This window comes from Schistocerca nitens, chromosome 8 (genome assembly GCF_023898315.1).
Source record: "Schistocerca nitens isolate TAMUIC-IGC-003100 chromosome 8, iqSchNite1.1, whole genome shotgun sequence".
Lineage (NCBI taxonomy): Eukaryota > Metazoa > Arthropoda > Insecta > Orthoptera > Acrididae > Schistocerca > Schistocerca nitens.
Window position 1 is genome coordinate 555,227,650 of NC_064621.1, and position 13,506 is coordinate 555,241,155.

General features: G+C 45.6%; 1 protein-coding gene across 2 annotated transcripts in view; it reads left to right on the forward strand.

Annotated features, from left to right (window-relative positions):
- The window catches only part of LOC126198469 (Krueppel homolog 2), a 60,349-nt gene that overhangs the window by 20,219 nt on the left and 26,624 nt on the right, over positions 1–13,506 (forward strand). For both annotated transcript variants that reach the window (XM_049934814.1, XM_049934815.1), the window contains one exon: positions 5,983–6,116. In XM_049934814.1, coding sequence (XP_049790771.1) covers positions 5,983–6,116 — 134 coding nt within the window. The remainder of the gene's footprint in view (positions 1–5,982; positions 6,117–13,506) is intronic.

Consider the following 13,506-nt stretch of genomic DNA (forward strand, 5'->3'; position numbering starts at 1 on the left):
AATTTACAAATTATGTTGCAAAGTTATATGGCATTATGATGGCAATGAAGAGGATTCACAGGCATCACTATACAAGGTTTCTTGTCTGTTCCGGCTCACTTAATACAATATGAGTACTTCACCAAATGCAGCCTGTAGACCAGCTGATTCCACTCATCCACGACTCCTTACAGCAGCTCCAACATGGTGGCAAGGAGGTGATCCTTTTGCTGGGCACCTGGCCACACTGGGATACAGGGAAATGACATGGCCGACAAAGCAGCCGAAGAAGTGTGTCGGGATGGTGTTGTCCATCAATGTCCCATCCCATTGGATGCTGTCATCTCATTTTCTGATAGACGCATCGTGCGTTAGTGGGAGACTGATTGTTGCAGGTGACGGAAAACAAACTGTGGTTGCTCAAATTGACCACACAGGCATGGCAGACTTTGTCAGCACTCCTTGCTTACCAAGCTGTGCATTGGACATAGCACCTTAAAACGTTTCTTCCTTGTTTGGTGGGAAGATCCACCACTGTGAGGTTTGTGGTGTGCCACATTTAGTCCAGCATATTTTGGCAACACGTCTTATATACTGATATCAGGGCAGCCATCAGTCTCGATGGAGCTCTGCCCACCATCCTCACCTGATTCCAGTGTTACAAGAGTGGTGGAATTTGTGAACTGCCGGGCCTCGTCCCTAAATTGGTGGGGAAGAGAGGCAGACTAATGCATTATAAACTGCTCCGCATGTGGGACAGCCTTTGTACCCACCCTTGAGACTGGCATGCTGCCTTTTTGTCAGGGCACTTATGACCAGGATGTTGAGTGCCCCTCACCTAAAATCATTACAATCATGAAACCAAAAGAAGGCATTTGCATAAATATTTGAGAACAAAAATATTGTAAATATATTAACATATGAATATTTAGCAGTCATTACAGATGGAAAAGGAAGCGGTGTCACAAGCACAATATTGAACCCCTCCGTTAACCATGGTTCTTGCTGTGGTGAGGTGGCTTGTGTGCCTCAACGAAACAGTTATGCATACCATAGGTACCACCAGTTTGGAGAGAGACTTGACATATGGGTCCTGAAGAATAGGGACAGCTGCCATTCATTAGTTTCAGGGGCAACAGTCTGAACGACTGATCTGGCTTTTTAATATTGGTGTGCACACCATTGAAAGCGTGGGGGAAGCCATAACCATTATTTCTCAAGAACATGTAGCGCTACTGTACGTTTTAATGGTAATGATGTCCTCTTGGATAAAATATTGTGGAAGAAAAATAGTTCCCCATTCAGATCCCTAAACATAGACTACTGAGGAGAATGTCATCAGAACACCAAATATTGGCATTCTACAGTTTGGAGTGTGTAATGTTAAGTCAGTTAATCTGGCAGGTAGGTTAGAAAACTTGAAAAGGGATATGGATATGTTAAAGATAAATACTGCAGAAATTAATGAAGTACAGTGGCAGAAGGAACAGAATTGGTAGTCAGATGAGTATAGGGTTATCAGTAAAAGATCGTGAAGGTGTGACACCATAGCAGGACTAATAATGAATCAGAACAGAGGAACGTGGGTGAATTGTGTTCACCTTAGTGAACACGTTATTGCAGCCAAGGTGACACTCACCAGAATAGCAGATGTATATATACCTGCTAGCTCCATAGATGATGAATTTGAAAGAATGTATTATGAGAGGAAATATATTATTCAGATCATTACAGTACAGGAGGCAAAAATTTAATTGTGTATGGAGACTCGTATTTGATAGCAGTAGTGTGAACACAGGGCTTGGGCAAAGCATGAAAGGGGAATTCGCCTAATAGAACTGTGTGCAAATCACAGTTTAATTATTGCTAACATATAATGAGTGATGGTAATATAAATGGAAGAAATCTGGAGACACTGGAAGGTTTCAGATAGGTTATCTAGTGGTAACACAGACTGCAAAAGAAGATTTTAAACTGTAGGGTGGACTCTGATCCTAATTTATTGCTTATGAGCTGCAGATAAATACTGAAGAAATTGCAGAAAAAAATTGGAATTGGAGATGTGACCTGGATCAGTTGAAAGGTAGTTTCAAATGGGGCATTAGGTAGCTATTGACTGTTTGCTCTGAGAGATGAAATACTGAAGACGATGAAGGATCAAATCAGCAAAAAGACAAGAACCTGTAGAAATCCTCATATAACCTACAGGATATTGCATTTGAAGAAATTAGTTGATATAAAAATGCAGCAAATCATAGTAGGCAAAAGGAAATGCAGGCATCTAAAAAATACATCAGTGTACCATACCAGTTTTTGGACTGAAGACCACAACAGTAATATATCATTATAAATTAGATAAACCAGTATGGATTATTAAATAACAACGGTACAGTAGTTCTGCTTTATGAAGCAAATTTTGTTTGTTGCTGTGGTATTCCCCATTAAAAACTACAGTGATTAAAACATTTTTATAGACCTTGTCTGAATGCAGAATTACATAAGAATGCTGCACAACATGAAAAACATAATAGGTTTGACTCTTATATTTTTTATAGGTGGCTGTTTACTGTACCTTTTTACATTTACAGCTCTACAAGCTGGTTTATGGTGTGTGGTGGAGGGTACTTGTGGTAGCACCATCACTTACCTGCTCCCTGTTCCATTCACAAATGGAGCACAGGACAAGTGACTATCAGTAAACCTCCATATGAGCTGTACTTACTGTGATTTGTCTCATTGTCATCATTCTATGATGTGTGGGTGGGAGAAAGTGTACAAGGTGATTTTTTTCGACTCTGTACAAATTCTTGGGATTGATTGATGAGAGGATACGGAACAAAAAAGTTCTAATGAACTTACATCCAGAAATGCATGGTTTCCATGCTAGAGACCATTTATTCAGTCATACATTGTTACGGAGACTGTGGTCTAATGTGCGCTGTACCATGCACCCGCAGTTACAGTGTGTGGAAAATGGCTTGCATGTGCTTCAGTGCATGTGTGTACATACATAGTGTGTTCTGTCTTACACATTCAAGTCAGTCAGTACAGCAATTCAAAAAAGAGAGGGATTGAGAGAATGAGATTAAATTTCTCTCCTCTATACCTCCTCTGTGTTACCACAGATGACTTGTCACTCTATATCACTTGTACAACAATTGCAGTACAACAATGTGCCTTTTTGCTTCCACCGCTCTGAGTGGAATGCATAAGTTCTAATAAATGTTCACCTACCTGGAGTCTTCTGTAGTTGTCCCCTGCACAGGAAACAGCACATAGGTCATGAATTTGTTATCTTGAGGCTGTAATAAAATCTTAGTGTGGAACTGATATTACATGAATAACTAAATTTTCAGTTATTTTTGTTTATATGGGATGCCACTTGCTTTTTATTAGAAACTGCACAATTACATTCCACTTTAGAGTCCCAAATAATTTCCAGTCTTCAATAAGATAATTAACTGCGTATTTCCGTAAATACTATCATACGGTTCTCGACTTCATGCGCAAATAACCAGAGTTTGTTGACACCATCTGTGGCAGATATGTCTGTCCTCCGACACTGCCAAACCAGCTATGATCTTGCAGCCGAACAATTTTGCCCGCCACCAAAGTTAAGCACGACCCAAAGATAAGCAAAGTGCCTCGTCTGCCTTTTTGTTTAGCAGGTATTTATTATTCTGGTGGTTGTTAATCCTTGTGAAATAATGGAATGATAGTACACTGTTGAGAGATGGTTTAATTTGAAATCGAAGTAAATTCACTGTTCAGTTTGTCCAATATTAATAACAGAACATTATTATTTTGGCATGTAACTTCTGAATGCTGCAGCCAATTGTCCAGAGAAGGACCACAATTTAGGCTGTAACCATCTGTCATTGGTACCTCACACCACATTATGTCATCTTGCCATTGCTGCATTCTCAACTGCTCTAAGAAGAGCTTCTTGTACCTGAATGTGATGGCCGCAAAGCCAGAAATATTACTCCAGGCTGCATCTGAACAGTGTCAAAGGCAGCATGAGTAAGCTGTTCCAGTGTTTCCACATCGGGAGTGAGCTCTGCATACACGATGCTTTTGAGATGGCTCCATAACCAGTAACCTCATAGGTTGAGATCCGGTGATCGAGCAGGCTATGCAACTGGACCCCTTAGTCTGATCCTTCAACAAGGGAAGACACGATTGAGATGCGTCCACATTTTAACAGTGAAGTGGGCTGGAGCACCATCATGTAGCTACCACATAACCCTTCAAATCATCAATGCCACTACTTCCAGAAATGCCAATAATTCCAGCCTGTTAGGCGACGTAAAGTAAGGAAGACTGGTCCCAAAATGAGGTTGTCAGTTATCCTGTCCCACATATTCCAGCTGCACCGATGCTGATGATTTGCTGTGACCATACAATGGGTATTCTGCGTACTATCCCACAGATGACTGTTATGAAAGTTGAAGATACCTCTCAGCGTAAGGATGGTGTCATCTGTGATTAGGGTGAATGACGCAATTCCCGGAATTGTTGAGCCTGATGAAGAAACCAGTGACAAAACTGCTCCAGATGTGGGAAGTCTGTCGGTAGTAAGCCCTGCACATGTTTTAAGTGATCAGGGTAGTAAAAATTGTCATGGAGAATGTTCCACTTGGTCATCGGGCTTACCCTGTACTTGCGGGCCAACTGCCTGATACTTACATGGCGGTTACCTCCGACAGTGTTAATCACATTTTTGTCCAAGTCTGATGTGGAACATTTCAGGTACATCCTTCACAACTTCCTGATTCCTGAAACGACTGTCTCAAATGGACGATGAAACACTATTACAAACATTGAATGCTGTGGTTGTTGTCAGTGGGAATAGGTTGCTACCTGGCACCCATTGCCATTTGCCTTTTTGTAAGTAAATACCATGTCGGCAAGCTCTGGATTTGAATATGGAACCATTGTGTACAATGCTGTATCACATCCACTGCAAGGTGAGTCAGTGAGAGAAGTGAATTGGACACAACATTACCAATTACTATGGCAGGAGAGGGCACTAGGGCATGATGTAAGAGGAACAGAACCGCATTCTAGGAGGAAACCATGCATACTGTAACTGTAGCTGCATGGTACTATGCGTATTAGACCGCAGTCTCTGTAATGAAGTATGATTGAATAAATTGTCTCTAGCATGGAGACCATGCATTTCTGGATGTAAGTTTATTACACCTTTTTTTGTTCCGTATCCTCTCATCGATCAGTCCTTGGAGTTTGTACATGGGGGGAAAAAATCACCTGCATATTGCTCAGCAGTTTTTGGATCATACAATCTCAAAATTACAACTCTAAAACACCTTATTGATGGGTAAAAGGTTCTCTTGCAGTGTCTACCACTGGATTTTGTTGCTCATTTCTATAGCATTCTTGCATTTACTAAATGAATCTGTAACAAAATGTGCTTCTCTTTTCTTCTTTCTATCTTCTCTCTCTCTCTGTCTCTCTCTTCTATTAATCCTACCTGGTAAAGGTCTTCTATTAATCCTACCTGGTAAAGGTGCCACACTAACATTATTACCCGAGAATGGGGAGTACAAAGGTTTAATAAAGCCACTTGCGTTTCTGTACAATTGTTCCGTCGACTCTCAGCCTAGTCCCTAATAGTTTGTTTCATGTCATCATTGCGTTTTGTCACTTTGAACAGCCACTCTTACATTTTTTATAGTTAATGTCAATACATTTTTTCCTGTCTGACAACTATAATAGCAGTCCATATCAGTAGCCTTTGTTTGCTATGAAATTACTGTTGAATAAAGAATTCGGGGTGAGGGGGACTGTACTTATTTACTTACCACAGTATAGTAAGTGGTAGCCTATGTCTACCAATACTTCATGTCGTTTTGCCTCCCCCCCCCCCCCCCCTCCCCCACTCCTGGTTCTAGTAGTTTGATTAGGGATTCACTTTAGGGATATTTCCCATAAAACATTTTATATCCAATGAAATGATAAAAACTTGTACATTCTTTCCAGGATTTGGGACAGAACTCATGGTGGGCAGCTAGGCTGCTCATCTCACTCGTCGAGTTCCAGACATACAATATTCTGAGGCTGGTCGCCTTTGTGGAGATTGTCCTGATGCCAATTGCTGTTTTGTTAATACTTGTGTAAGTTTTCTTCATGATCTCAAAATTAAGATATAAATTTTAAAATGTGTATCAGTTACTCACTCTGTACATGGAGCAAGCAGTAATAGAAACCAAGAAAATTTTGTAAAGGAAATGAAAGTTAAAGGGAAGTGGTAAGAACTTAAAGGTTTGCTGATTTCAATATAATTCTGTCATGAATGGCAAAGGACTTGGAAGATCATTTGAATAAATGGATAGTGTCTTGGAAAGAGGTAATAACATAAATGACTATGAGAGTAAAACAAGGATAATGGAATGTAGTCCAATAAAATCAGGTGATACTGAGGGTTCTAGATTAGGAAATGAGATATTGAAAGAAGCAGACAAGTTTTACTATTTAGTGAAGTGAAATATGTAGAGGTGGCAGAGGTAAAGAGGGCTGGCAATAGCAAGAAAAGCTCTCTTGAAAAAGGGGAATTTGTAAACATCAAATATAAATATGAGCTGCTGGTCTTGGGTGCAAGATAGTTTCAGAATGTTGAACACGAAATTTCAGTTTCAAACATGAAGATTGTTGAACTTTCTCAAACACCAGTGGATCATTGTATTATGTTGAGAAGTGTCAGATCTTGTCCTAACATGTGAACAAGGAATTGATTCATGGTGTGCCATTTCAGCATTAAGGAATACTGTAATCATAAATTGTGTCCCTTTTTATTACTAAATTTTTGTTCTGATAAAAATTTAGTCACTTGTACAGCAGTGATTCAAAGCCTTCCATTTTTAATGCACCTTACAGATATCAGTATCAATAGAAAGAGAACAAAAAAGGAACTATCACTCACTGAAACATCAAATAATTTAACTTAAACATTAGTTGCAGAATTTGCCAGAACTTAATAGAATGCAGAAGCTGGTAGTAAGATCACAGAACAGAATGAGATTCATTGCCTGCTAGCGTGCCACTGTTCTTCTTTAACAGATTTGTTATAGGTTTTCTCATCTCGTGGGAAAAATTGATTTCTCCTTTTCAAGTGGCCAGACAATGTAGGAGTTTGAAAACCTTTATCCTTCGTATTTGGTTCCTGGTTACATACTGCAAGGTGATTCAAATGAATTTTTTTTGTTTATTATTATGCAAATGAGGTAATAAGAAAAATTACACATACATCATTTTCCAGTGTGGTCCCCAGATGTGTAATGCACACATTTCATGACTTTGGAATTGCATGGATACCTCGTGAGAAGAATTCTTTTGGTTGTGAATAAGCATTTGCGCACCACGATTTCCACCTCATCATCATTTCTGAAATGCTTGCCTCCCAGCACTTCTCTGAGCACTCCAAACACATGAAAGTCACTCAGGGTGAGGTCTGGTGAATAAGGTGGTTGTTAAACTCATTCATATTTCATCTCTCTTATTGTTGCTTCAGTTGAGTGAACAGTATATGCACAAACATTTTTGTGTTGCTTGTCATTTACTCAGTTACTCAGGGCAAGATGACTTCGTAGCATATTTGAATGAGTTACTGGTCACTGTTAACCTCCTTTCCATGTAATGTTCCAGAATTACTTCTTTTGCATCCCAAAAGAAAGTGAGCATTACTTTTCCTGCTGAAGGTTAAGTGCAGAATTTATTTTTGGCCCCCCTGCTCGTTCGGGGGTAAGAATAGGCCTGCGGTTTCGTGCCTATCGTAAGAGGCGACTAAAAGGAGTTTCAAACGTTTCAGCCCTTATGTGATGTGTAGGTTTGACCTACATATCTCAAAATCATTCCAAAGAGCGAGCTGATTGGGGAAGGGCACCTTACTTGCTGCATTGTGTCCATCCTGCGTTGAGACCTTTCGCCAGCTTATTCGTCGTTGCATTGCAGTCCTGCCCGCTCTCCATCTCTTGGGCATGGGTACATTTCGGTGTGCACTTTCCGCCATGCAATGTGCAGTACGGCTGTCTGCACTGACGATGACCATGGACTAGTTGTCACCTAATATCCAGCATGGTAGCCAGTCCGTTGTGGTGGGGCCACCATGTACCCTGTTGGTTGTAGCTCCCTGACAACACAGGGGTCGCTCTACTGATGCCTGCGCCATTAGCTCCCCACATACGCCAAGGAGTAGATGCCCATCTCCCTGGGCCATCAGGACTCCCGGCAATGGCCATCCTGCCAGGTGGCCCTTGCTGTTGCTGGGTGGTGCCCGGGGGGGAGGGCCGTTGGTCGGAGTAGGTGGCATCAGGGTGGATGACGCACAATGAAGCGTGACACATCTTCTCTTGCTGGTGGCCAACCACCAGCAGCCTCTAAGTGTTCGAGGGCTCACTTTAAAGCTAACAGGTATGACCCCAAATCGTTCCCCTCCATGGCCACACCATGGGAGGAACGTAAGGCTATGAATGATAAGCGAAACATATTTGCCTCGGTATCTTGTCTGTACCAGAGCTGATGAAGAATCCTTCGTGTCTGTGAAGCCTCAGTTCTTTGTAGAGCGTTTAGAGGACAAGTTCGGGGAGGTGGAGGGCATGTCCAAAATGCGGTCCGGGTCAGTCTTGATAAAAACAGCATCCTCTGCCCAGTCATGAGCCTTGCTTGCTTGTAAGAAGCTGGGGGATGTTTCAGTTACTGTCACACCCCATTAAAGCTTAAATATGGTCCAGGGCATTATTTTCCACAGGGATCTTCTTTTACACTCCGATGACGAGCTGTGCGCCAACTTAGAGCGACGAGGTGTCCATTTTGTCTGGTGCGTCCACCAGGGTCCGAGGGATCATCAAGTTGCCACCGGTGCCTTTATCTTGGTCTTTGAGGGTGACACATTACCTGAGAAGGTCAAGGTGATGGTCTACCGTTGTGATGTCAAGCCCTATATCCCTCCCCCAATGCGGTGCTTCAAGTGTTGGAAGTTTGGCCATATGTCTTCTCGCTGTGCCTCATATATCGTGATTATGGTCGTCCATCCCATCCTGATACTCCATGTGCCCCGCCTCCCATCTGTGTCAACTGCGGAGAGCACCATCCCCCTTGCTCGTCAGACTGTAAGATTCTACAGAAGGAAAGGAAAATAATGGAATACAAGACCCTGGACCAACTGACCTACACTGACGCTAAGCAGAAATTTGAACGGCGTCATCCAGTGTGCATGACGTCATCTTATGTCGCCACTGTCACTCCTGCTACAGTTCCATCAGCTGCACCACATACAGTCAGCTCTCCGAGCCGAAGGACCTCACCTGCCCCCTTGATGGTGGGGGGCACTTCCCTCCCTGTTTCTCCCACACCACCTAACTCGGGAGCAGCACCCCCTCAACCACTGGGGACGCCGGTCCCCACTTCTAAGCTGGAGAATCGCAAGTAGTCTTTGGCTTCTCTCGCTAGGAGGGATCCCTTGGGTCACTCCCTTCCCAGGTTCTTACCAACAGCACAGCAAACACCCACCAGTGGCTGAAGAAGTCACGGGTCGCTGGTCGTCGAGCTTCGCAATCCTCTTCAGTCCCGGAGACTGACTCCAAGAAGCCCTCCCAGCAAGGGCAACCTAGGGAACAGCGCGAGAAAGCGAATTTGAAGACCCTTAAGACCAAGGAACCTGCGGTGGCACCCACTCCACCGCTACCTACGAGCTCCGCGTCTGAGGATGAGGTGGAGATTCTTGATTCTGCTGAGGACCTCGATCTCGCCAGTCCCTCGGACACGATGGATGTCGCTCCTGTCAGTACTCAATCAGTGGCGGCAGGTGATCTAGCAGCATAATTTGCCTCCTCAGTCCCTTCACGCCTTTCTCAGCCATGGACAATGTCATCCTCCACTGGAACTGCAGCGGTTTTTTCCACCATCTTGCTGAGCTCTGACAACTTCTCAGCCTTCACCCTTTCCTCTGCATTGCTCTTCAAGAAACTTGGTTTCCGGCATTGCGAACCTCCGCCCTCCGTGGCTATCGGGGTTATTATAGGAACCGGGCAGCTTACGAAAGGGTATCTGGTGGCATCTCCATCTACGTCCTTTGCTCCCTTCACAGCAATTCTGCCCCTCTACAAACACCTTTAAAGGCTGTCGCTGTTCGGGTGTGGACGCCTCAGGCTGTTACTGTCTGCAGTCTGTATCTTCCACCGGATGGTGATGTCCCGCAGCATGTCCTGGCTGCGCTGATAGCCCAATTGCCACCACCTTTTCTGCTACTTGGCGACTTCAACGCCTATAACCCTCTGTGGGGTGGATCAGTGGCAAAAGGCCAAGGCAGCACCGTTGAGCATGTATTGGCACAGCTCGACCTTTCCCTTTTAAATGATGGTGCCTTCACACATTTCAGTGTGGCGCATGGCACGTACCCCGCAATCGACCTTTCGATCTGCAGCCCTAGCCTCTTACTGTGTGTCCAATGGAGTGTGCACGACAACTTGTGTGGTAGTGACCACTTTCCGATCTTTCTGTCACTGCCACAGCGTCACTCTTCTGGGCGCCTCTGCAGATGGGCTATGAATAAGGCTGACTGGGACTTGTTCTCCTCCATTGCCACTGTTGAGCCTCTTTCCAATGACGCCATTGATGCGGTGATTCACTCGGTCACCACCGGCATCGCTACTGCCGCAGAATCTGCCATTCCCTGTTCTTCTGGGTCCGCTTGGATGAGGACTGTGCCTTGTTGGTTGCCTGAGATCGCTGAGGCGATTAAAGATCACAGGAGGGCGCTCCAGCGTCACAAGCGACATCCCTCATTGGAACACCTCATCATCTTTAAACGGCTCCCTGCGCGGGCCCGCCACATCATTCACCAACACAACCAGGAGTGCCGGGAAGGGTATGTCTCCACCATTGGCCTCCATACCTCTCCATCGCAGGTTTGGGCCAAGATTAGGCGACTCTATGGCTATCGGACCCCCGTCAGCGTCCCTGTGCTTTCACTGAATGGAGCAGTCTGTACTGAATCCGAGACCATTGCAAACCGCTCAGCAGAGCATTTTGCTCAGAGTTCTGCTTCTGCGAATTACCCACTGGCCTTCCACTCCCTGAAAGAGCGGTTGGAATGTCGAAGCATTTCATTTCACATGCGCCCCCCTGAATCGTACAATGTTCCGTTCAGTGAATGGGAATTCCAAAGTGCCCTCACTGCTTGCCCTGATACAGCTCCTGGGCCGTATCACATCCACTGTCAGATGCTCAAACGCCTCTCGGTGGACTGCCAGCAGCACCTCCTAGACCTTTGCAACCGTATCTGGGTTGCGGGTGAGTTCCCATCCCATCACAATGGCGGGAAAGCATCGTAATCCCCATTCTGAAACCTGGCAAGAACCCACTGGAGGTAGACAGCTACCGCCCCATTAGCCTCACCAACATTCTTTGCAAGTTGCTCGAACGCATGGTGAGCTGGCGGTTGAGTTGGCTCCTTGAATCTCGGGACCTCCTGGCTCTGTCCCAGGGCGGTTTTCGCTGAGGACGCTCCACCAACAACTTTGTGTACCTGGACTCTGCCATTTGGTCAGCCTTTTCCCGGCGACAACACCTCATCGCCGTCTTTTTCGATCTCACGAAGACCTACGATACAACTTGGCGACACCACATTCTTGCTACTCTGCATGAGTGGGGTCTTCGGGGGCCACTCCCGATTTTTATACAGAACTTTTTATCCTACCGCACTTTCCGAGTTTGCATTGGTGCTTCCCATAGTGCACCCCATCCATAAATGAATGGGGTCCCGCAGGGCTCTGTCTTGAGCGTCCCACTCTTTCTGATTGCCATCAATGGTCTTGCACTCGCAGTAGGATCGTCAGTCTCTCTCCTCCTCTATGCTGGTGATTTTTGAATTTCTTTCTGCTCCTCTTCTACTGTTGTAGCTGAACACTGTCTGCAGGGAGCTATATAGAAGGCGCAGTCATGATCCCTCAATCACGGCTTCCGGTTTTCGGCCGCCAAAACTTGTGTGATGCACTTCTGTCGCCGCCGTACCATACAACCCCATCCCGAACTTTACCTCGATGACCAACTACTAGACTTAGTGGAGACTTACCGCTTCCTGGGACTGGTCTTTGATGCCCGCTTAAGTTGGTTTCCGCATATACGTCAGCTTAAAGACAAGTGCTGGCTGCATCTCAATCTACTTCGATGCCTGAGCCACACTGACTGGGGTGCTGATTGTCGTACACTACTGCGGCTGTACCAAGCCGTTGTACAGTCCCATGTATATTACGGAAGCGTGCTGTATGGTTCAGCCACCCCTTCTGTACTGTGTCTACTAGACCCTGTCCACCACTGTGGAGTTCGCCTCGCTACTGGAGCCTTTCAATCTAGCCTCGTGAACAGACTCATTGTAGAAGCGGGTGTTCCTCCATTGCGGCTCCAGCGGCAGCTATTGCTCGCAAACTATACCGCACACAGCCATAGTTCACCTCGCCACCCAAATTACCGTCTTCTTTTCCCCCAACACGGCGGTCCATCTTCCGCAACGGCAACCCATAATTGGAAATCTCTTCACTGTCCATGTCTGGTCACTTCTTCATGACCTAGATGCTTTCCCCCCCCCCCCCACCCCCCCACCCCACCCCCACCTTTCCTGCAGGTTCGTTTCCATACCTATCCATGGTCAATACCTTGGCTGCAGCTTTGGCTGGACCTATTGCTTGGCCGCAAAGGCTCAGTCCCACCTGAGGTCCTCCGCCAGACTTTTCTCTCGGTTCTTGGCAAGTTTGGGGGCTCAGACATCATCTACATGATGGCTAACTGGTCGATGGTCTTGTTGGCTTTGCTTACACTCATGTTCACCATACAAAACAACGCTCCTTGCTGGCTGGCTGCAGTGTATTCACTGCAGAGCTGGTTGCCCTCTGTCCCGCTCTTGAACATATCCGCTCCTGCTCTGGTGTGTCCTACGTCATTTGTAGTGACTCCTTAAGCAGCCTACAAGCCCTCGACCAGTGCTTCCCAACTAAAAGGAGTCTCAACCGTTTCGGTCTTTCACGTGTTGGTCCCCATTAGGGTTTGACCTCCATTCTTCCAAATTCAACAGAAGTATGAGCCTTTTGGGGAAGGACACCTTATGTGGTGCACCATCAGTCCTCTGTGCCCTAAGACCTTGGCACTCTTCATCTTCTTGGCGTCATAACTGCTCCCACCATCCATCATTTTGGGCATACATACCTGATGGGTTGTGTAAGTTACACCCTTAGTGCGTCACCATCTGCACCCACAATAAATATGGACTTCCCATGGCACCCAACATCCAGCACGGTAGCCAGCCTGTTGTGGTGGGGTTGTCATGTACTCTCTAGGTTGTAGCCTCCTGACAACACAGGGATCATACTGCTGATGCCTGAGCTGCCATCTCCCCACGTAAGCCAAGGAGTAGCTGCCTGCCTCTGTGGGGCATCGGGACTCCCGGCAACGGCCATCCTGCCCGGTGGCCTTTGCTGCGGCTGGGTGGTGCCCTTGGGAAGAGCCCCTGGTCGG